Source organism: Perca fluviatilis, chromosome 11 (assembly GCF_010015445.1).
Source record: "Perca fluviatilis chromosome 11, GENO_Pfluv_1.0, whole genome shotgun sequence".
Taxonomy (NCBI): Eukaryota; Metazoa; Chordata; class Actinopteri; order Perciformes; family Percidae; genus Perca; species Perca fluviatilis.
The window spans coordinates 9,722,536-9,746,365 of NC_053122.1; the positions used below are offsets into that span (position 1 = coordinate 9,722,536).

The 23,830-nt window shown below is 40.9% G+C and overlaps 1 protein-coding gene across 4 annotated transcripts in view; it reads right to left on the bottom strand.

The window, feature by feature from the left end:
• The window catches only part of map4l (microtubule associated protein 4 like), a 113,337-nt gene that overhangs the window by 47,652 nt on the left and 41,855 nt on the right, over positions 1-23,830 (bottom strand). For 3 of the 4 annotated variants that reach the window (XM_039814916.1, XM_039814913.1, XM_039814915.1), the window contains exons 3-6: positions 15,020-15,106; positions 13,787-13,858; positions 11,376-11,597; positions 4,403-5,719 (exon numbers count right to left, since the gene is read on the bottom strand). In XM_039814916.1, the coding sequence (XP_039670850.1) occupies positions 4,403-5,719; positions 11,376-11,597; positions 13,787-13,858; positions 15,020-15,106 (1,698 nt within the window). The remainder of the gene's footprint in view (positions 1-4,402; positions 5,720-11,375; positions 11,598-13,786; positions 13,859-15,019; positions 15,107-23,830) is intronic. The other variant, XM_039814914.1, reaches the window with a different exon arrangement.

A 23,830-nucleotide genomic window follows, 5' to 3' on the forward strand; every position in this document is an offset into this window, starting at 1 on the left:
ACATCATGCAAAATCACCTTATGGGGATGACACATATTTGATAATAATATTTCATGTCCAAAACATTCTATAAATGACACCAACTTTGGAGTGAACATACAGTATGTCCTCCGGTCTTGTCATACCAAATCTGACAATGTTGCTATTTTGTTTTTTATTTTTTTATTTTATCTACAACAACAACATCTTTCCGTTGTTACATGCTGACATCTAGTGCCCTAGAGCGTAATTTCACGACATTATGTGAAAGGCAGCATGACGCTATGGAATTGTTCCCAAACAATCACCCAGCATCGGTACACCTTTGTTCCAAGTTACCTGAGGGGCCTGACCCCAGTATACCAGCTGACAAGTCTAGGTCATTTTCTAATGCAAGCAGATTTCACCTACTGAGACAGGTTAAAGATGACCTTAACAGTTAGGATGCAGTTTTTACCAAAAGATAGAAGAACATAATATGATGATTTATGCTATGCTGAACAACTCTAATTACACAGGATGCGCTCCTTTAGTATTAAAGCAACATTAGACAGTGCCAAAAACTCTTTTTCTTTTAAAACAGCCTCATCCTGACTTGTACCTGATTCAAACTAAACAACCATTCAACACACGATCACAGTAATACCACTGTGGGGTCATTGGTGTCCAACATTCCCAATAAAGTTCTATATGAGAATAAAATATGCAAACTGGAAAAAAGAGAAACTTGTCTTACCTGTAGTTTAAGGTCCCGATTGGAGGCATTATGAAAAAAGGGAATGGGGGAGAGAGAGAATAAAAAGATAATGTTCAGCCAGTTCAGAATCAGCTTCAGTTCATTTAAGACACTGCTCCAACATCGACTCAAAACATGTCTCAGCGTTAGAACTTCGGATACAAAATGTACATCATGAACATTACATTTACATACTTGAAAACTACATTTAGTTAAATTTGGACACTACAGGATGATTTAGAGACTAAAGGACATTTTAGAGTTGCTATTATGTCAGAATGAAAGGCCTACAGTGTCAGAATCCGGAAGCTAGAGCTACAGCCAGATTGAATTAATCGATCAAGAGCAGTTAACACACATTTCACAAACAGTGTCGAGTATTTGGTCAGGTTTTAGTGGTGAGAAAAGGCTGAGGAGAAGCATAGAGAGAATCCCACTGGACAAATAAAACTTCATTCAGCAGTCTGTGGAATGTCGCCAGAGACAGTACTGAGGATTGAAACCCAGCATTATCAGGAGGAAGAAGCATTAGACGGAGGTCAGGTCAGGGTTTACCCCAGTGTACAAAAGGGTCAGGCAGGTCAAAAGCCAGCTGCTTACTACATGGTTGTTACACTCATGGGGGTGGTCCGCCATATCTGTCAAAGTTATGTCATACACATGATGTGTTTAGACTTGTCAAGAGCCTGCAGTTATGTCTGTTGTAATAGCAACTGGGGGAAACCCTGATATTTAAAAATGATTATATTTGTCATTTTAAATAACATATCGAACACACAGAATGTAATCTGGACTATGTTTTGGACATGAACATCACTGTTTTTAGTCTTTTTTAAACCTAGGAATTGCTCTGGATCTTTGCAGCATCGATAAAAAAAAAATCTATTCATCTCATATTTAGATACTGTAACTGTAACTCCAGACTTACAGGTTTATTCCTAATCTTGAAAAATACACTCAGTGGCCACTATATTAGGTACACCTACACCCACATTCTGCAGATTAGCCTGGTCATAGTTAGCGATGGTGTTAGTAATGGACTGCATTATATTCAGACGTGTTCCTAATATTCTGCCCCCCCTCGTATACAGTACGCATGTGAATAGAGAGGACAATTAGCAACACACGTCGATATGATGTAGTTCAGTAGAACACCACTTTCGACTACGAGCTCAATAATAATTGAATTTAAAGATTTTTCGACAATGTCACCAAAAACTGATTGTCATAAACGTACGTCAGAGCTGTTGTATTGAATTGCAAAATATTGTACAGGTGTAGCTAATAAAGTGGCCACTGAGTGTAATAGTTTGACAAAAAATATCTTGACTCAAAGCCCCTTTATTAGATGTCATTCAGAGCTTTGAGACACATCTAGTGGCCTTGATCGTTGTCTAGGGTTTAGTAAACTGGAGGGGTTCAGTTGTTATCACGTGACTTAAAGGTCCCATGACATGGTGTTCTTTGGATGCTTTTATATAGGCCTTAGTGGTCCCCTAATACTGTATCTGAAGTCTCTTTTATATAGACCTTAGTGGTCCCCTAATACTGTATCTGAAGTCTCTTTTATATAGACCTTAGTGGTCCCCTAATACTGTATCTGAAGTCTCTTTTATATAGACCTTAGTGGTCCCCTAATACTGTATCCGAAGTCTCTTTTATATAGGCCTTAGTGGTCCCCTAATACTGTATCTGAAGTCTCTTTTATATAGACCTTAGTGGTCCCCTAATACTGTATCTGAAGTCTCTTTTATATAGACCTTAGTGGTCCCCTAATACTGTATCTGAAGTCTCTTTTATATAGACCTTAGTGGTCCCCTAATACTGTATCTGAAGTCTCTTTTATATAGACCTTAGTGGTTCCCTAATACTGTATCTGAAGTCTCTTTTATATAGACCTTAGTGGTCCCCTAATACTGTATCTGAAGTCTCTTTTATATAGACCTTAGTGGTCCCCTAATACTGTATCTGAAGTCTCTTTCCGAAATTCAGCCTTGGTGCAGCATTACAGCCACTAGAGCCAGTCCCACACTGAGCTTTCCTTAGTATGTGCCATTTCTGTGTCTGTAGCTATTGAGGAGGAGAGAGGGGGGGGCAAGTTGGAGGGTGGGGGTGTGGCCTTGATCAACTGCCACTTTGCTCGTTTGAAAGCCATGATGTCTCTCTCTCTCATGGGTGGGCCAAATTCTCTGGGCGGGCAAAGCAGAGAAAAGGGAGGTAACCTTGCTCCTTATGACCTCATAAGGAGCAAGATTCCAGATCGGCCAATCTGAGCTTTCATTTTCTCAAAGGCAGAGCAGGATACCCAGGGCTCGGTTTACACCTATCGCCATTTCTAGCCACTTGGGGACCATAGGCAGGCTGGGGGAATTCATATTAATGTTAAAAAACCTCATAAAGTGAAATTTTCATGCCATGGGACCTTTAAGCATGGAACTGGGGTCACTGACAGCCAGGCGGTTGTATAATGGAGATATCTATGAAGGGGAAATTGAGCTAAGAGATATTTTTGTCAAACTGACTCTTGTCTAAGGGGTTCAAATGCTGTTGCACAAACTTAAGAATTCACATGACAGCTGACTGGTTGATGTTCAAAATATTTAATGTTAAAATATTAGCTTGCTCCAATTTGTTTTTTAGTGGTTCGGATGTGTCAGATTTGCTGCCTGAATCTGAATGTCTTATGATCTCTAACAATTAGCATTTCTGCTTCTTCATCTTTGAGACTTTAACTGTGGTCACACACATTATAAAACAGTTGCAATAGAAACACAAAAAATAGACATAATAAACCCAAGAGGCATCACGAAAATTGGGTAATTGCAGGTTGTGCCTTACCAACCTGAAACATGTTTTACATTATTGGTAAACCAATTCACTTTCATTAGTCACAGCCATGTCTACTTTTAACTTCTCTACTACTACACTCATTTTGCTCAATGTAGTTGATTGAATTATAACAGCTATAACATGATCAACTTTATAAAGTTAAAAAAGGAATTAGCAAACTAGCTTTGCCTTGCAAGGACAAAGGCCAAGTGTGTGTGTTTCTATAGACAGAGAGGAGGTAGTGGGAGGTTACACAGGCAGCTGACAATCAGATCAAACAGTAGACAGTGGAGCAAGCAAAGATATAGAGCTATCAGAAGCAGCAGGTCAAGTGATAAAATTGTTATGATCATGGTAACAGATACACAGAGGCAAGCAGAGGGAAATCAAATCTTATCAGTTTGATAAAAACAGTTTACCCTTGCAGTTTTAATATAGGGCCCGACCAGGTCCAGCACATACATTTGTGTCCCATACTAATGCCAACAGTTGGGAAGATCAATTTATCTGGACACAAATGTTTCTCTGGTACATGTTTGAGATAAAAACATACTTCTTAGGGATTTCTAATGGTGCCAAAGAGCCGATGTGTGCGTAAATCTATTGTTGATATGAATATCTTAAAAGTAGATTAAAACTTAAGTTGCTCTATAGTATTTATGTGTCGGGCCCTGGTTATTACAAATACATAGAGGAAAGGATCAAGCACCAAGCAGGCTTGGTGCTCGATCAACAGACAAAGAGCCATGCATACAGGAAGACAAATAGTAGCTTCTTCCTGCTATCCTAGCCTACAATCATTTTGCTCAAATTTGCCTCATGTTATTCATTATCTTCCCTGTACTGTAGTTCACCAACCTTCCAGCGGGGGGAGCTGTGGCGACGAGGACTCCTGGTGCTCTGAGTGTGCAGGGAGAGAAGGAGGGGCTGCGGGGGTGATGGATGGAGAGGGAGTGGCTGTTGCTGAGCTAAAGGTCGTGGCTACACCTTTTGGGGGAGTGTCTGATGATGGTGATGTGGGAGGGGCTTCATTCTTACAGGGAGAAGCTGAGGAACTAAGGGGCGTGGCGGCTGCTACACTAACAACCGGAGCAGGTGCAGTCGTACTGGGTGCGGCTGCGGAGGATAGGAGCGTGGCCGAGGGGACGAAAGGCTTGGCATCGACGTTGAGGGATGATCCGACAGCAGTTACTGTAGGGTGTGTGTCTGCGGCGGCTAACGGTGATGGGTGGGTGGACAAAGCGGAAGCAGGAGCAAGGTCTGGAGTGCTTTTGGAAGGGTTGAAAACTGAAGCGGCTTGTGAAGCAAGGATGCCGATTTCTGTTGGGGTGGACTTTGTCAGGGGAGCCGTAGAAAGGGAGGGGGTGTTAGTGATAGGGGTGGTGGACTGTGAGTCAGGAGTGGAGCCTGGAGGGGTCTGGAGGACTGAATCCAGGAAAGAGAAGGTCTGGGAGACTGGGCTCAGATTGTCCCCTGTCAACAATGCTAGACTACCACTAACATCTTCACCTAAACTACTGTTGTTGGCAACACTAGCAGCTGTGCTCTTAGGTTCAGGTTTGCTGGGCGAAACTTTCTCGTCATTGTGGTTTTGACCATCTTCAGCAGACAAAGGGAAATCGTCTACACACATTGGCTCGTAAGAGCGTGGAGATGAATCTGTTGCAAGGCTAGTATGGGAACGGTTAATGAAACTTGTGGGAATTTGTGTAGGGGCAGAGGGCAAAACAGGGCTGTGGTAGGAGTCTGGAGCTCTGGAGTCAGAAGGACCAGAGTTGGCAGTTGTAGCCCAGGTAGGAGTGACTGTAGCCAGCGTGGGAGAGATGGGCTGCTGCACTCCCCACTCCTCTGGAAGTCTTGCCCGACTCTTAGTTTTCCTGCCTTTCACTCTACCCCCTCCTCCACTCTCTCTGATCTCCCACTCCCAGTTCTCCTCCTCGTCCTCATCCTCCTCCGGTCCGCCCTTATGCTTGTCTGATTGGCCAATGTTATTCTCCTGGCTATCCAAGAAGTCGTAGACCTGGTCGTGGCCCTTCCTCTTCTTCTTTCGCCGTCTCTGCTGCTGCTGCTTGGCAGCCTCGCCCCCCGGCCCCACTCTCTCAGGGCTGAGGGGTTCGGAGGCGGAGGAAGTGAGACTGCTGTCATCCACTGAGCTGCTGGGAGAGAGGATGGGAGCTGCCGAGGGAGGGGTGGGGGGAGGGTTTTATAAGAGGAGGAACCAATCACATACTGTGTCAGAGAAACGACGAGCCAAAGAGCCATCAGATTGTGGTTACCATAGGTGGTTAATCACTACTTCATGTCTAAATTGTTTACTGTTTCATGGCAGTGAATAAGTGTAACAACTGGTCTCATCAAAACTTTAAAGTCCATACGAGCTGAAGTGATAATTTGAAGGAGGGGGAGCTTGTGGAATTACCAATTACTGAAGGTGGATTGTTTTTTTTTGTAGGGATAGGCTACTGCAGAAGTAGCTGTACCTTCTTAAACAGTCAGACAATCTCATGGATACCATTCTTTATGCTACTGTGTGTAGTTTGAAGGTATGTAGAATAAGTTATTAAATAGAGTATTTATAGGTCTTGTGGAGTGCTACTGAAAGAGCATTTTGTGTCTCCAGGATGTGCAGAAAATATTAAAAAGAAAAGTCAGTGTCAGTGCCCTGGGTGTTTCCAACCATAGTAACCACAGTCTGCTTTTAGGCTCCTTTTGGCACAACCTTTTGAACACTTTCATAAAATATGATGTATGTGATGGTGCCTGCTTTTATAAAAAACGGTCATTTACTCACCTGTTACACACGTTCTATGTTTCAGTAAAGGCTACATAATCAATTTATATTATTATTATTATTATTATTATTATTATTATTATTATTATAAGTCACATATTTACAGGTGCTGTTTAACAGCAGCATAATGATTTAGCACTGAGCATCAGGTGAGAAGAATTTGTGTTGATTTATCTGCTTGGTTGTGTCTTATCTCTGCCAGGGTGAAACTGGTTGGAATGAATTTACATTTAATTTAAAACAGTGTTTTTATTCGAATGTGCCAAATTTTTATGGTAGCTTTGTGGGACCAAAGCTCACTGTGACTGGAGGTCTACTGTATATCTACGTTTGTACATTTGACATCTTTAGAAGAGGCCTAACACAGGTTTAAGATCCTCACTTTTGGACATTACAGGACCATTCCATATTAATCCCAATGAAAACAGTAAAATGAGAGGAAATAAAAGTCAGAAGATCCATTGGCTGGTCATATCATATCGTGCACATTTTCAATTCAGTAAATTCTGAATGGAGTCTGGAATGGGATGTGTTTTAAGATAGCATTTTTCAGTCAAACAATGAACATATTGTCAGATTCTCTGTTTGTGGAAAAATATGTTTGATTCAACTCTTTTAAACAATCATTAGCATTATCATCATCATTATTATCATCTTCCATTATCATCATTACCCAGGGGGCAAAGCTGGTTGTTTGAGCAGGCACGCACAACAGAGAAAAACAAACACACTGGGAGGAACAGAGCTCTGAAGCAACGCAATGAGGTAAATGAATCAAGCACGTTTCAAACAGGGTCGAGCATGCATGAATGAAAATAAATGCATGTATGTCTGAAGAATCCCGGCAATAAATGGATCATTGTCCTACATGCAGAAACACTGAAATGATCCAAAATGACACAATAAACATATGGAATGTGTTACAGAATCACAACACAATGGCAAGCTGTGCACATGCGAGCTTTAACAAACAACGAAAGAAATTCAGCTTGCACTGAAATGATCCCTTCATTTGTCTGTTCCCACTATCTTCTCTTGTTTTGGGGGATGAAGTCATCACACTTGGGTATGGGTTTTCCTCTGAAGCAATATTTCTCAATTATTTCTGACAAGCACTTCATCAGCTCAGAGAGAATGAGAGAGAGAGAGAAGGAAAAAAACAGACGGACAGAGGGATATCCACTATAAATAAAACTCTCTGACCTTACCACCCCTCTCAGTCGTCTTCCTGTTTTTATAATCTCCGTTTTCATCCTCCCATCTCCTCAATCTGTCTTGAATCACTGGATATTAAATCGTGAATCCAGTAAAAAAAGGTGCATTCCCTTCTAAATCTGGCACCTTTCCCTGTATTTTTAAATTGATTGATTGAATTGAAGTTACTATTTTCTCCTTTTGGCCTTCAATGCTTGCGCAGCTATAAACAGCTCGAGGAAGAGACAAGGCCGGGGCATTATCATCTATATTTAATGTCATAAGGTATTTTAATGAGAGTACATCTTAATCTGGAATCTGGCAAACTGCCAAGAGAAACATTAATGTTGGAGCGCTGGCTGCCCTCAAACACACTGCTTATGCAAAAGTGCCACGTGTGAGAGTTAATCTGAAATGTTCGGCAAATGGGTTTCGTCTCACTGAATTCCACTGGCACCTGCACAGACAGAGCAGCAGGTGTGTATAGGAGTTTAGGTTTCAAGCCCAGAAACACAGTTCGAGAAGACGTGACACAGACAGTGCGGTAGGCTGGTTGATAAATGTATCGTCAGTGTCCTGTTCTGCATCAGTAAGATCAGAGATTGAGTTTTCTTTCTGAAGCTTGTATTTTTTCGCTCCATTGTTGTCATCCAAATTATGTAACAGGGTCGGCACATTTGCAGAATTTCTCCAGGTATTTTGTGATTGAGCGGTTAGCTAAGCACGGGATTTTAAAAACAGCAGCATGTGGTTACCATACCTGCAAACTCAGAAGGGCTGAAAAAGGTGACACTTTTTTTTTTTTTGGAAATGAAATAACAATAACTTATTTCACTAGTAAATTCCTGTTAAATGACAAAAACAACCACTGGATGGGAAAAGGGTATTTTACAATAACTTTGAATGCAGCACGAGGCACGTTCCTCTCCAGTGAAATACAGACAAACTTTTACACCGTTTAGCTGTCAGCATTTTAACCGTGTTTACTCCAGCTGCTAGCTAACGGTAGGCTAACATAACCTGCTGTCAAGTGTAGTGTTAACTAGCTAACGGTAGGCTAACATAACCTGCTATCAAGTGTAGTGTTAACTAGGTAACGGTAGGCTAACGTTACCTGCTGTCAAGCGTAGTGTTAACTAGCGTGACATGCGGCGATGTTTAGGTTGCCTCTAACATCCGTTGTCGGAGCGTCAGAGAGAAGCGCAGGCATTTCAGTGGCACCTAAATAAGGCACCGAAATCCGCGTTGCAATTCGGTCCGCTTGATAACGGGGCCGTATTAGCACTGGGTCTCGGACCCCCCTCCCAAAAAAATAAAAACTCTTCGGATCTACACGATTCACGTGGATGACTTTTTCCCATTCAAAACGGCGATTTTCGCCGAAAAGCGACTAGTTTGCAGGTATGGGTTACATTGCTGGTGGAAAGTTATCTTTATGGTCAAAGAAATACAACAAAATCATTTTTATTCTAAAGATTGAAATGTGTGGCAGCCATTACGTCAGCCATTAATGGCTGCTATTGGGTAACAGGCAATCTCTCCTCAATTCGTCCCTGGTTTCTAGAAGACCCATTTCCTGTAATGAACGAGGATAGTAAGTGTTGCATAACAACCAGCCCGTACAGGCTATCTTTAGTACACCAGCAAAACAGAAGGGAGAAGAGATACAAAATAAAGCCTTGAATAAGAGCTTGCTAAATGTTTAATAAGTTTTGCACTATTAAAACTTCAGAAGCTGAGTCATTTTAAAAGTTCAGTGGAGGGTCCTGTGGTTCGAGTCTTTATTTCTTACCCATTTCTCTTACCTGAAGATTTCATGCTGAGAGGACTAACAGTCTGACTGAGTGCACAATTATGTTCAGATGATGAAATAACTATTTGCAGCACTGCATGCATGTCTCTATTACAGAATCTGAAATGCTGCTTTCGGGCACAGTAACACAGGAAGACTTGCAAAAGGCGCGTGGGGCTGCTTTGTTAAATCCTCCTGTGGGTTTGTGTTTGTTGCTTGGCAACCACAAATTAAGTTAATGTTCAGCTGTTACTCACTCAAGCAGCTATTGATTATTATAAACATTAACAATTCATGACAACAGGTAACTAGACATTTCACGGGGAGCAGTACGTTTCCTTAGGTTGCTTTTTTCCTATCAGGCTGCAGTAACTACTGAAGACATTAAACTATGGCTTGTCTTGTGTTTATTGCTGTCACTGCCTAAGTCCCATCTGCCTGATGGTCCAGTTTGTCAGTAGATAAAGACAATGGCAAAGTGCACAGAGCGTAAAGCCATGACGTCAAAGCAGAGCCGAAAGTGTCCCCACGACTAGAAAAGGCTGCCCTCTGCTGCTGAAAGCATGCTACTCTTCTCCTGTCACCACCCGGCCCTGCTGCCCTTCTACAGGAACCCTTGGCAACTTTATACAATAATTAGTACGGTTGTGACGAGACACTCGGCTCACGAGACAAGAGATTGGGTTCACGAGAAGGAGACAAGACAAGATTTTAACACTATTTTAAAGAAAACTTGAATGAAAGTGCTCATATTATGCTTTTTGGCTTTTTCCCTTTCCTTTATTGTGTTATATATCTTTTTTGTGCATGTTATAGCTTTACAAAGTGAAAAAGCCCAAAGTCCACCCCAAAGGGACTTACCATCTCCAACAGAAAACACTGTTCACAAACTGCTCCAAACAGCTCTATTGTAGTAGTTTTGACGAACGTGCGTCACTTTATAATGCTCGCCTAGCTGCTAGCGTGGCACACCCTCATACTCTGCTTCTGACTGGCTAGTAGTCCTTACCTAGCTACTGCGCATGTGCGACTCCCAACAAAGATGGAATAGAAGTGAAATGCCTCACTCAATAGCTAAAACTGAGAGCTCAACACACAGGGTGAAAAGAGGAACTGCAACAATGTACAGTAAAACCATGTAAACCTATTCTTATATAACCTCTAAATACAATTATGAACCTGAAAATGAGCATAATATGAGCACTTTAAGAAATATGACTGGAAAAATTGTCTTTACTCAGAGAACCAAGGTTACAACGTAACCAAGCGTTTCATTGCAGCAGTAAACAAGGAAGTGGGCTGCTCTTATCATTAAAAGTAAAGATAGGTTTTGCTTTCTGCTTCCAACTCATTTAAAAAAAGACACAGAAAGAGAGCGATCTGTGTGAGTCAGAGCCACACTGAACTGCACGCTGCAGGCCGTGTGTGTGTCGGGGGTGCACGCGAGCGATCAGCCGTACGCTCTAACGTTCTAACGCTGGGTTTTACCGGCAGCTTTGTACAATTGTAACTCCGCAACCGCTCTGCAGAAATTAACTCAGAATCAACTTTGGCGAACGGACAGGGGATCTTCTATGCTAATTTAGAGGTCCAATCCAGATGTATTATAAGTCTAACCAGGCCAGAGTTCATCTACTGGCAGCTGCTCAGCACTTGTGACCGATATCGCGAGACAATTTTTACCTCAACGGGAAGTCTCGTCACATTTTAATCTCGCGAGATGTCGTCACACCTCTAATAATTAGCATAAGATTTGAGATTTCATTAAAATCAAATTCAAGATGATCAGGATTTAGATTTCTCAATTTCAGCCAGGGCTCCAGCTCAAAGCGTTGTGTGACAAATCCAACCAGCCCCCCATAACACATACATGAAAACACCCGCTCAGTATTTAAGTAATCGCGAGCATCAGGTAAACTTATTGAGCCAAAATGTTGTCTAAAAAAGTTTATGAACCTCAAAGCATGTACCGAATGTTCCTCCTCTCTCCTCATTCTCCTGACTCCACCCTCCCCTGATACAGTAACACATGCAACCGGTCCTCTGTCTGATACCTGCAGAGTGATCCATAGAGTGGATTCCTGGGCCACCAGAAGAAAACAGATTGCTTCCGCTGGTGTTACTGGTGGTTTTGTTTTCCGCACCAAATACGCCCGAACTCTTCTGGGTGTCCATAGCTGAACCCATCCCAGTCTGGCCGACAGTGGAGCTCATACTGGTCTGGAACGGTGGCAGGCTGGACCCCGTGGTCCCTCCCATCCCAGACTGAGAAAAGCCTGATGGAGAGACAGAGACACATCACCAACAGACAACTGGCTCGATGAAAATGGTACATACTGCTACTTTATACACTAAATACACACATCTTGCTGTTTTTTCTTTAAAATGTATTCTGAGGAAGCTGTAATAATAGTGGTGAGACCAGGTAATAGCTAGGGATGGGGAATATTGCGATACAGCTTAGTATCGCAATATTTTCCGTGACAATTCTGTATCCATACACGGACGCCAATAATCTAGCTTTTATTCTATAAATTGCACATTACAATTTAACGTTTTGGTTCTAGAATAATAAAATGAATTGCTTTTTCAGCCCACTAGATGTATAATTGAAGGGAGATGAATAAATAGATCTTGACAAAGTTTTCCTTTGGGGACATAATGTGAAGTTCGAAAAAGGGTAATAAATCGCAATATATTGCAGAATATCGCAATATGTTTAAAATCGCAATAATATCGTGACAAATGTATCGTGATAATATTGAACTGTGGGGCCTCTGGTGATTCCCACCCCTAGTAACAGCATTATATCCAGCCTGAAGCAGGTAAAGTTATGTATTATAATTTGTGATACTGTACTAGTTTCAATGTTCAATGCTAAAAATCTTACAGCTACTATATGTAGAATTTGAAAATGTCCGATTAGCACACCCAGCGGTCATATCAAAGACCCGCCGGCCAGTTGCACTAATTTTGATGATGAACATTTGACACCCAATGCATATATGTGATTTGTGCAGTTTAAGGCCCAAAAACTACTTTTAATGTTGATCTCTTCATAAACTCATTATGGTTTGTTTTCTGCCCCCTTCCTGCCTGCAGATCTGATTGATGACGTTGCTCAGAAGTCTATAGAAACTGGAAATTGTCTTTGAAATGTATATGTGCATATGTTGATGTTTAATAAAAGAATTTAAATGAGTTATTTGTGTGTGTGAAATTTTTAAATAAATCACTGCAGCTGTGTAAAAGCATGAAGATGATAAACAGACAGGGATGTGCAATTAATGATTATGATTAATGATTCAAAGCAAAAGAAAAATAGTTTGTAAGTTCCGAAATGTTTTTGATTTTGTGATATTGGGAAAACATTGTTTGTCCCAGCCCTACAAGCAGACAACAAAGAAAACAAAAGGTGAACGTGCGTGGCATAAGCAGGTGTTTGGCCATAACAGAGATCAATAAAGGACTGATGAAGAGAATATATACAGACTAGAGCTGAAGACCTTTGCCCGAACCCGACGGGACCCGACGCACATTTGAATAATGTCGGGCTTTTAAAAAGCTGTCAATCAAAATGTATTTGTCGGGCTCGGGCCGAATTCTGTCGGGCTCGGGCCTTGTTGGGCCAAACATTTAAGGCCCCGATTACAGCTCTACCTCAGACTAGTGGAGCGTAAGCATCCAACAGTGCTGAACAACTAAAGAGCAGCAGCTTGCATCAAAGGTTTATGTTTTTATTGTCTACCTTCCTGGTTATTTTTGCACCAAATATCTCATTAATTACAAAACCTTTTAGCCGCTGCACTTGCATGTCACTAGATAATGTTTTTACAACAAAATGAACACAACAATAAACCATCTACAGCTAAAGCGTAAAAGCTAAAACAAATTCATGAAGCCAGAGCCAGACTATGCCATATTTAGGCTCAATTTTCTAAAATTAAATTACACATTTCAACCACCAATTTCAGCCAAATTAGTAGCTTTTCACACATTCACTATCACCAGGTACAAACAGAGAGGAGCAGTAATATGACATCCTTCTAAGTCTGTAGTCAGAGGTAAAAATGACACAGGAGGGGAAAAAGTAAAGTGGACCTAGAATAGGGCTGGGCAATATGGAGAAAATCAAATATCACGATATTTTTTACCAAATACCTCGATATCGATTGCGCAACGATATTGTAGTGTTGACTATTGGTGCTTTCACAAAATATTTAGACAATGAGATTTTTGATAAATAATTATCAGTAATGTGGATATAATGACTAAGTGGGTAAAGGCAAATAATAGAACAGTTACAACAGTCTGGTAAGTTCAGAAAATGACATCACTTTACTCTAATGCAGCCTTTTAAACCAGGAAAAGACAACACTTAAGCCATATTACGATATCCAAAACAACGATATTTAGTCTCATAACACGATATCGATATAATATCGATATATTGCCCAGCTCTAACCTAGAAATGAGTCAGGCGTGCTTTTGTCCTTTGTCTTGCTCCATTGATCTGTCCTCCCACCCATCATAGGACCTGAAAGAGAGAGAGAGAGAGAGAGAGAGAGAGCGAGAGAGAGAAGCGAGAGAGAGAAGAAAGACAAAAATGGAAGAGTGAACAAGGAAGGGAAAATGGGAGAATCAGAAAGTACAGTGGGGCCAGAGAGCCAGAGAGAGAGAGAGTCAACATGAGTGGGAGGAGGTGAATGACCAGGAGAGATGCGGAGCAGAATAAAATGAACCAGCGGGATAGAACATAAAAACAAATGCTAATGTTAGACTTTAGAGATATTCAAATGTGTGCATGCAGTATGTAAAAGGTAAATGGAAACAAAAATGCCTTAATATTTTGTTGTTGTTGCCATTTTAGACATGTCACAGTAGGAAAAGCATAGGTGTAAATAACAAAATGGATGATGTCCCATTGCTGCTTAAGTTTCAGGGTCCTGGTACACTGGCATGGCTTACTGGGACACCTGAACAGAACGGAGCCATAATAACGTTACTGGTGACATTTTCCTACTCTGACAAGTACAAAAGGAGCAACTTGTGGCATAGAAACAAAGCAGAAGAAGCAATAGAATGAAGGTTGATGGTGACTTGCATCTTCCTCCTCTTCTTTACTGTCTAACACTATAGACACTGCCTTGGCATACTTCTAACACTCAACAGGTTTACCTACAGTGTGTCATTGTGTTGTGTATATTGTATTGATGTAATGATAGCAGATGGAAATGATAACTATTTTTTTGAAATAGTTTTCCTAAAAACGGCACAACCGTGAGTGCTCAATATGTTTTTGTTGAGGATTTTGTAAGAAAGCATGCTTGTTTTCGTATTCGCAGTGACCACATGAAGAATGTGACAATGTCCTTATGTTGTGGCGTCTATAGTGTTTTTGTACCCAAATGTAAAGAGAGCTCACTTTGCTTGCCTCACAAGGCTATGATAAAATTATTTGCCGGGGTTAAGCTTTTACTTGTGAAAATACATTTAACACATGGAAAGCTGTGGCCAGAAGTTTCGGAACTGGTAAGTGTTGTTTTCGGACTGACTTGAGAGGGGTGGGGGGGGGGGGGGACTACAGCTCCCATGGGCCTCTGCAACAAACAAAAAACTACTCAAACGTCTGCGCAAACTTCTTCCATACCAAAGTGGGAAAACTGTGATAAATAACTAGCACGCCCTCCACCCTCACCGGACAGGTAGTCAGAGCTGAAGGCAGACTGTCCTGGTGGGTCTTGGCGTCCCCCTGATGACATCATGGATGACATCATCCCTGGACCTAAAGGAGACAAAAAGCATTATCAGCATCATTGATCAACAAACAGAAAAAATCACAGATTAGCTTGTTATTCTGTCAAGCTTTTCATTCCCCAAAATACATATATTTCCAGGTTTGACATGTCTGAAATGAACTAGCATTTAAACCCAGACCTCAGATAAATGACCTATGTGTTTCTGACAAAAACATACTGCACTCTACATAGTGAGACGGACTGAAAACTGCACCTGAATCTGTCACTCTGCTCTTTCACACAATCACACAGATCTCGCTTCCCAAAACCAGCCTCTCCAGCCTGTTAGTGTGTGTGTGTGTGTGTGTGTGTGTTGCGCATGTGTGTTGTGTACATATTTTGACAGTGAGGCAAGCAGACACAACACATCGCTGAAGGGACTATCACCATGGTTACGCAAGGAAAGGACAAAAGCATCTGCGGCTCCCTACGCTTGCTGTCGGAGGATGTGTCTTAAATAATCAATGCTTATGTGCCACCAGCTGAGGCGCACACACACACACACACACACACACACACACACACACACACACACACACACACACACACACACACACACACACACACACACACACACACACACACACACACACACACACACACACACACACGATTGGGTTTATGCAAGCAAGCAGCAGAAAACACCCAATCAGGAAATTAAAAATATCTAAAAATGAATGATGGAGGTTGAGTTTTTTTGTGATTGGCAGCATTGAAGGGTTTGGAGGCGGGAAGGAGGATCGCTGGGAGAAAGAGAGAGTTTTAGGTTGTAGGGGTATTTGGGGTGAAGCTGCACCCACATATATATACACTATTGATAAATACTATATATAAAATACTGTATATGTTTGATAATACTGTTAGATGAGGAAGGTAGAGGAAGCAGTAGGAGTGGAGTTAAGTGCTTTTGTATAATAAAATAAATCAAACGGGTGATCCATTGACTAAAGTAAAGATGTGCACTGCTGGCACCATTACATCCCATTAAGCAGACATATATAAAACATTTGATTATTATAACAATAAAAGTATGTTACCAACTAAATAATAAAATGTTTACTGCGTCAGGGGTCATTACATGATCAAATTTAGCTACTCGTAAGCACTATTACATTTAACATTCAAAACCTGATCAATATTTATGTAAAATTAGGAAATTAAATGAACCCCTGTCAACAAAAACTGACTAGAAATGCTCTTTTTTAATAAAAAAACCTTTTGTTATGGATTTCACGAGATTGGGTTTTATTGTGTGCACCTCCTTGCCATCAGTGGTGGAAGAAGGACTGACATCCTTAAATCAGCCCATAAAGGGGAACTACGCCCCAAGCTTAAAAATGCAAACATGTTATTTCTATGGTCTGCGACAATGCTAAAATTGATAATAATAATAATCATAGCTGTCAGATAAATGTCGTGGAGTGAGTACTATAGTTAGTATAAACTATCTCAAATTTTACCTAAGTACAGTATTTGAGTTGATGCACCAAGTTACGAGCATTAACCTCCCCTTTTCACTGGCTCTAAATGTTTGTCAGCTGTCAACATCCGCTATTTCCTGTTGGAATACTTATAAATAAATACTATCTTCATCTATTCAATTCATTTTAATGAAGTACAGACGGATCAAGTATAATGTGATAATTTTTGGTAACACTTGAAGGTATCAACATAATCGTGACATGACACCGTCAAGACAGGATGTCTTTGTCATGACAACTTGACATAATGTCATCCTGTTTAATGTCAAGTTGTCTTAATAAGGAAACTCAAAAGAAATTTAATGTCAAGTTGTCATGACAAATACATCTTCGGGTAATGTCATCCTGGTTAATGTCAAGTTGTCATTACAAAGACATCCCAAACAAATTTAATGTCAACTTGTCATGACCAAGACAACTTCTGGTAATGTCACTTTGATTAATGTCAAGTTGTCATAATCAAGACAATGTCAACTTGCCATGACAAAAAAACGAATGACACTTAATGACAGAAGTCATAAACGTTTATGACTTGTTTATAACGTTTATGACACGTTCATTACAGTGTCATGTCATAGTTATGACAGTGTCATGTCACGATTATGTCGATACCTTCAAGTAAAGTGTTACCTAATTTTCTTTCCCATGCATTAGCCTGCTGGTGCTACATAGCAAAAATGATCTGTCCATGGTCCTGAAATAGCAGGGGGAAGATAGATGGTAAGGCCTACAACATACTGTACTGTATCAGGTATTACTAACTCCTACTGAGATACACACACACACACACACACACACACACACACACACACACACACACACACACACACACACACACACACACACACACACACACACACACACACACACACACACACACACACACACACACACACACACGACTGTTCATTGTGGAGCTGAAAAGATGTCACTGTTCTAAAGACATGCAGTGGTCTACACTCAAGCTGAAAACCAGTTCTTTTACTAAATTCAGGGGGAATAAGGACACACATTTTGGCGCTGGGCCAATATCAGTGAAATGGTGGATATCATCAATAATTAACAAGCTTAGGCACACTGGATCGAGTGCAAGGGTGTTTCATTGTGGCTGTATCTATAAAGGTAAGGCACCCATGGATTGCTGAATTTACATCCACCTGAAACACACACACACACAAGCGCTTGCACTTGATTGAAAACACCCAATCAGGAAATTAAAAATATCTAAAAATTAATGATGGAGGTTGAGCTTTTTTGTGACTGGCAGCATTGAAGGGTTTGGAGGCGGGAAGGAGGATCGCTGGGAGAAACGAGATTTGGAAGAGAGAGAGACACACACACACACACACACACACACACACAAAACTGACGAGTCATTCTTGACAGAATGCCACAAGTTTCTTTTCTTCTTTTCTTTCTCCTCCTTATCGATCTTAACGAGCAGCTCTTCAGCTGCTCTCTCTGAGTCATGGCTGTTTCCCCTCATCATTGTCACACTGTACTTTCACTCAACATCTCTTTGTGTTCCTTGTTTTGCATTCTCTACTTTTTGCATGCAAGATGTTACGATATCTAAAGCTTAAAAAGCATTTCGGTTTCAGTCCATATTTTATAGAGGTGCCACAATCAGTTTAAACATTACTGTAATTCATCACTACCGCATTAAGTTTGATTACTTAGCATTACAATACACACAAATTAATGAATATTAGAAGCCTCTACTGCCTTCTACATTGCATTTCACATACACCACCCGGTTCCTCCATGATATTTAACATTTTCAGTAAATACAAGAAAACAAATGATGCCACACATTTACATATTTTACTCAAATCATTTAGCCCTTTAAACATTTCGTTAAAATAGGTTTAACATAACATTAAGCATTAGCTTTTGTTTTTTGCGCTTTCTTTTCTTTTTCTTTCTTTTGCTCTTCTCATTTTTTTTTTGACATCCCCAGGAACACACCCACACACGGGGACACACTGTATGTGTGTGCAGTCACAGCCAGAACCCAGACAGTCCTCTGAGGACAGCAGACAGTATCGAGGCCCTTCAAGCACCTTCTTTTTTGTAAGCGTTATTTTTATGGCATTTCTACATCACTAGACCGGAAGCTCTTTTAAACACAAAGCCAGGACAAACAAGTGGGGAACCACCACAAAAATAGCTGTTATTGCATAGTGTAAAGAATTACAGTTTGATGGGCTCGCCACTATGCTTGACACGGACTGGTTGTACTTTCACGTCATTGCTTAGAACATATTACACCGCAGTGTTTGGTAAGATCCAAAGTTAGTTTAGGGCTGCACAATTAATCGCAATATGTACTAGTTTCATATTCAAATCGCAGGGACGGCGCAATATTTGTTAAAGGCAAAATATCTGTCAAACCATTCTGAATTATACTGTGGAGACGTCCCAACCTCCAAATTGTAACATATAGACTAAAGAAAAAATCTTTGTTTGGTACAGATCCTCGCAAGAATCCCACTTTAAACATAATAATATAATAATATTTTTCAATGATAGCATAATGATAAAAAAATGATTCCCTCCGATATCGTGAATCATATCCCTATCGCAATATCAGTCAAAATAATCGCAATGAGATACTTTTCACATATCGTGCAGCCCCAGTTAAGTCATCTTCAATTAGAATAGAAAGGAAGGAAAAATTGATAAAAAGAAGAAGTATGGGCCAGACATGGGGGGTATGTGCGTGCTTTACAAAGGGTGCAGATGCAGATAGAAGACTTGAGTGCAACTGAAAGGTTGTTTTCACAGTGTCATTGTCAGTTAAGTACACGGGCAACATGTTTTAGAATGGATACTGTTTCCTACTTACATAACACTATATTTGACAAAACAACATGAAAGAAATGTTCCTTTCCTGAAACCTTAGAGGCCAGTGTTGATGTCTTTTGTATGCACAAGATAGTGTCTTTCTTATGTTTAAAAGTGGCCCTTTAAGTCATTAACCACTAGTTTAAGGTGATGATTCATTTCAGCTTCACCCCACTCTAATTGCTCAGGTCATTTGGGTTAAAACATTTCCCTTAAAACCCAGAACGTTGTCACACACACACACACACACACACACACACACACACACACACACACACACACACACACACACACACACACACACACACACACACACACACACACACACACACAGCAGGAGGCTAAAACCTGACGAGACTGCACACAAATGTTGAGGGTGTTATAAAGGCATCAAAGAAAAGTCCCCAATTGCTTTGTCTGAGGAATATATTGTTGACCGAAAAGCAAATTAAAAAACACATCTATGTTGCACTGGGTGACAATTATGGAAATGCAATACTAAATTGTTGGAGTATCCCTTTAAGGGTGCTGACATAGCCTCTAACTCCTCCATTTCTTGTCAGAGGTCAGAGTGCTGGGTTGTCTGCTGTGCAGTGCCTCTGAAGTGGTTTGGTGCTTGCTGAAGGGCTTTTTGCGATGATGTACCATATACTGTGGGGGTACCAAGGCTGAACCAAGTTGCACTTCAGCTCACAGCAAGAGGACAGCTTTCTAGAGGATGGTAGACAGCCTTTAGGCAAACATGCTGCCTCTATATTTAAATAAGCATATCAGGGGTCAGTTACAGATGGGCAACAAGGTCAATATGAAACATACTGAAAAAAATTATAAGAGTTTTTCTATGTACACTAAAGGCTTATTTCTCTCAAATATTGTTCACAAATTTGTCTAAATCGGTGTTAGTGAGCACTTATCCTTTGCCGAGATAATCCATCCACTTCACAGGTGTGCCATATCAAGATGCTCATTAGACAGCATGATTATTGCACAGGTGTGACTTAGGCTGGCCACAATAAAAGGCCACTCTAAAATGTGCAGTTTTACTGTATGGACCTTTTTCACAGCAGACATTTTGACTTGTCATAGTAGGAAAAGCACAGCTAAAATTGATAAACTTAACGATGGCTCAATTCCATCAAGTGTCCCGGTAAGCTATTTCAGTGAGTCAGCATGCACAATAGCAGGGCCTCTCCTAAGTGGAATGCAGCCATCATTAATGGTTTGGAATACACCTGTGCTTTTCCTACTATGACATGTCAACATGTCTGCCATAAAAAAGGTCTATAGGGAGGGTCCGTCGGGGGGGTCCGAAAACCAGTCATTATCTGGTGGCAGGGTTAGGGTTCATCCGTGAAGAGAACACCTCTCCAAAGTGCCAGAAGCCATCGAATGTGAGCATTTTCCCACTCAAGTCGGTTATGACGAGGAACTGCAGTCAGGTCGAGAGAGAGCGAGAGGGATGAACCCTAACCTTAACCATAACACTAGATACTGACTGGTTTTCCGACCCCCCCTCCCCAATACAGTAAAACTGCACATTTTAGAGTGGCCTTTAATTGTGGCCAGCCTAAGTCACACCTGTGCAATAATCATGCTGTTTAATGAGTATCTTGATATGTCACACCTGTGAGGTGGATGGATTATCTCGGCAAAGGAGAAGTGCTCACTGACACAGATTTAGACAGATTTGTGAATAATGTTTGAGAGAAATAAGCCTTTTGTGTTCATAGAAAAAGTCTTAGATCTTTGAGTTCAGCTCATGAAAAATGGGGGCAAAAACAAAAGTTTTGCCTTTATAATTTTTATATTATAATAATAATTATAAATGTTGTGCTCATATCAGTATTCTTTGTGCATGATTTATGTTTTGCAACGATTTCTATTTCGGTCCTCACCTCCATCCTTCTAACTGCTTTTCTGTCTGTTACTGCCATTTGTCTCCAGGCAACAGTGACCTCATTACCCCCATGAATGATGCAGATGTTTTGACCTTTACATGTAATTGCAGAGCAATTATTTGGCTAATCAGTGTAATAGGCCTGCTGAAAATACAAGGAAGGTTACAGTTTTCCTCTAATCTGATAAGTGATGTCTAGTTTGAACATATCAATACTCAAAAGGAGCTGTAACAGACACGAGGACACTAATCCATAGTCATATATCTTGATATTGTGACTTTAAAGTTAAGGAAGCAGGTTCAGACGATAATTAACGTCTTCTTTTAGTATCTACCCACACGTTACAGAAGGCTGCTAATTCTCCAAAAGCAGAACTGTGGTTGTAGGTAGTTTTGTCTAAGGGAACACTTGAAAAAACTGTACACCTTTAATGTTTTACCATGTCTCCCTTTTGTTTAGATATATGTAAAAAGAAATTAAAAAACATAATTTCAAATCCCATCGTTCTCCATCACAATCTCCTGATGCTATCACATCCTCGCAGGCCTGTCCCTGCTTCCAGTTTCATGCAGCCAATATTAGCGTGCATATGTTGCTAATGCTAAAGTATATCTCTCTGCGCCAAGGACAGGTAAGGTTAATGTCAAACTACAGCATCCCATCCTCAGTCACAGCTGTCAGTATCTCTGGGGAGAGACAAGCACTTAGAGTGAGGTGAGAGGGGGGGAAGGGGGAGGGCTGAAAAGTAAGCGAGGGATGAGGAAGGCACCGGGTAGCAAAGAGATGGAAAAATGTTTTCCAACAAAAGGAGATGAGATATATTCTAAACATCCATCTATTATTGGTACATGAATTGTTTGAGGGCGGTCTTACTGCTGTAAATTTGGTACATTTCTAATAAAAACCCCAGTGTTTCCTAACCTGACGCACCAGATGGTTTGTTAACTAGGGATGCACCGAATCCAGATTTTTGGGGTTTGGCCGAATACCAAATCCACTGGTTAAGATTCTGCTGAATCCAAAAACGTATACCGAATCCTACTCCCATCCTCAGTCCATTAACACAGTCAACACATTAATGAAGTAAACAATGCCCATATATATATAAAATCGTCTGGTTAACACACAAGTTTTTAGCTATGACTTTCCTTCCTTTGCCGTACCTGAAGCTGCTGCATTGTCTGTAGATTGCTTCATGCCCGACTCGTATTCTTTCGGATGTTTCATACGCAAATGTTTTAACAGCGGCGATGTTGTGTATAGTTTAGGGTCCTTGCCACCACGACACAAATCGGCATTGCAAATTGAACATGTAGCTCGACTTGAATCACCTTCTTTTGACTGAAAGAAGACAACACTTTTTCTGCTCACGAGTTCCATTTTCACTTTCTCACAGCCTACTGCATTGAACGGTCCACCTACGTAAACACTTTCCCGTAATCAACGGCGGCGTCATTACATCGACCAGTGTAGTGCAAGCGTAGGGTTCGGTTCGCTGGAAAGAAATGTAAGGTTCGGCAGAAACCGAACCCCGTCAAAAAGCCCAATATTTGTCAGAATCCGAATCCTGGATTCAGTGCATCCCTGTTGTTAACCATTGTTGTTTTGAATGAAAAGTCGCCTCTCCGTGTCGTGACACGCACCTAAACCAAGCCTAGCCCTAGCAGCCAGTAGCTCCTCACAGGACGCTGATTGGTCCGAACCAGACACAAAGGCATTAATTGAAAGACAAGATGGGTAAGGGATGAGAAAAGGTGGGAAGAAACAAAGCAGGGGGTGCAGAGGAGGATAGAAGATACATTGGATGTATTATTGTTTAGACTCTTACCCTTTACTAGAAATAAAGTGAATGACGCAGAACAAAATAATGATCTAATAGAGAAAAGCAAGAGAGAGGTATGGCATCAGAGCACGAGCAAATGAAATGATGGAAACGGAACAGAGGGAGGCAGAGGGGAAAGTAAATGATTCTCTCCTCTGGGTGCAGATTTTGCTGTGGTCCTGATAAGCATCAACAGCACATCAACACACTCCAGATGCGCTGTAATAATGGTGCAATCCCATGGCCATTGAATACATGATGCAAATCCTGTTGCTGTGAATGACTGTGGAACAGGTGGTACCTCTGGGGTACTGCTTTTCCTCCGAGCCATCCAACACAATCCAGGTCTCAATCCCCATGTAGTGCATATTCTAAAACACGTTTGCAAAAATCTAAAAAAAAGAAAAATCAAATTTATGTGTGTTTCCTGGATCTTGTTTTCCATGGGGAACTTTGACTTTGCCACTGTGTGTCTAATGTTACTGTTTATAGTGCTGTTTATAGACATTAAAGGATAAGTACACTCTCAAATTTTGCTAGAACCCTCTCTCGTAGCAAAAATGTAAAAAAAAAAATGAAACAGGGAGCAACTTGGGTCTTTTTCTTGCCATTGTTCCTATTAGTATTAATGACAATATACTCATCAATTAACTTTGGTGAGTT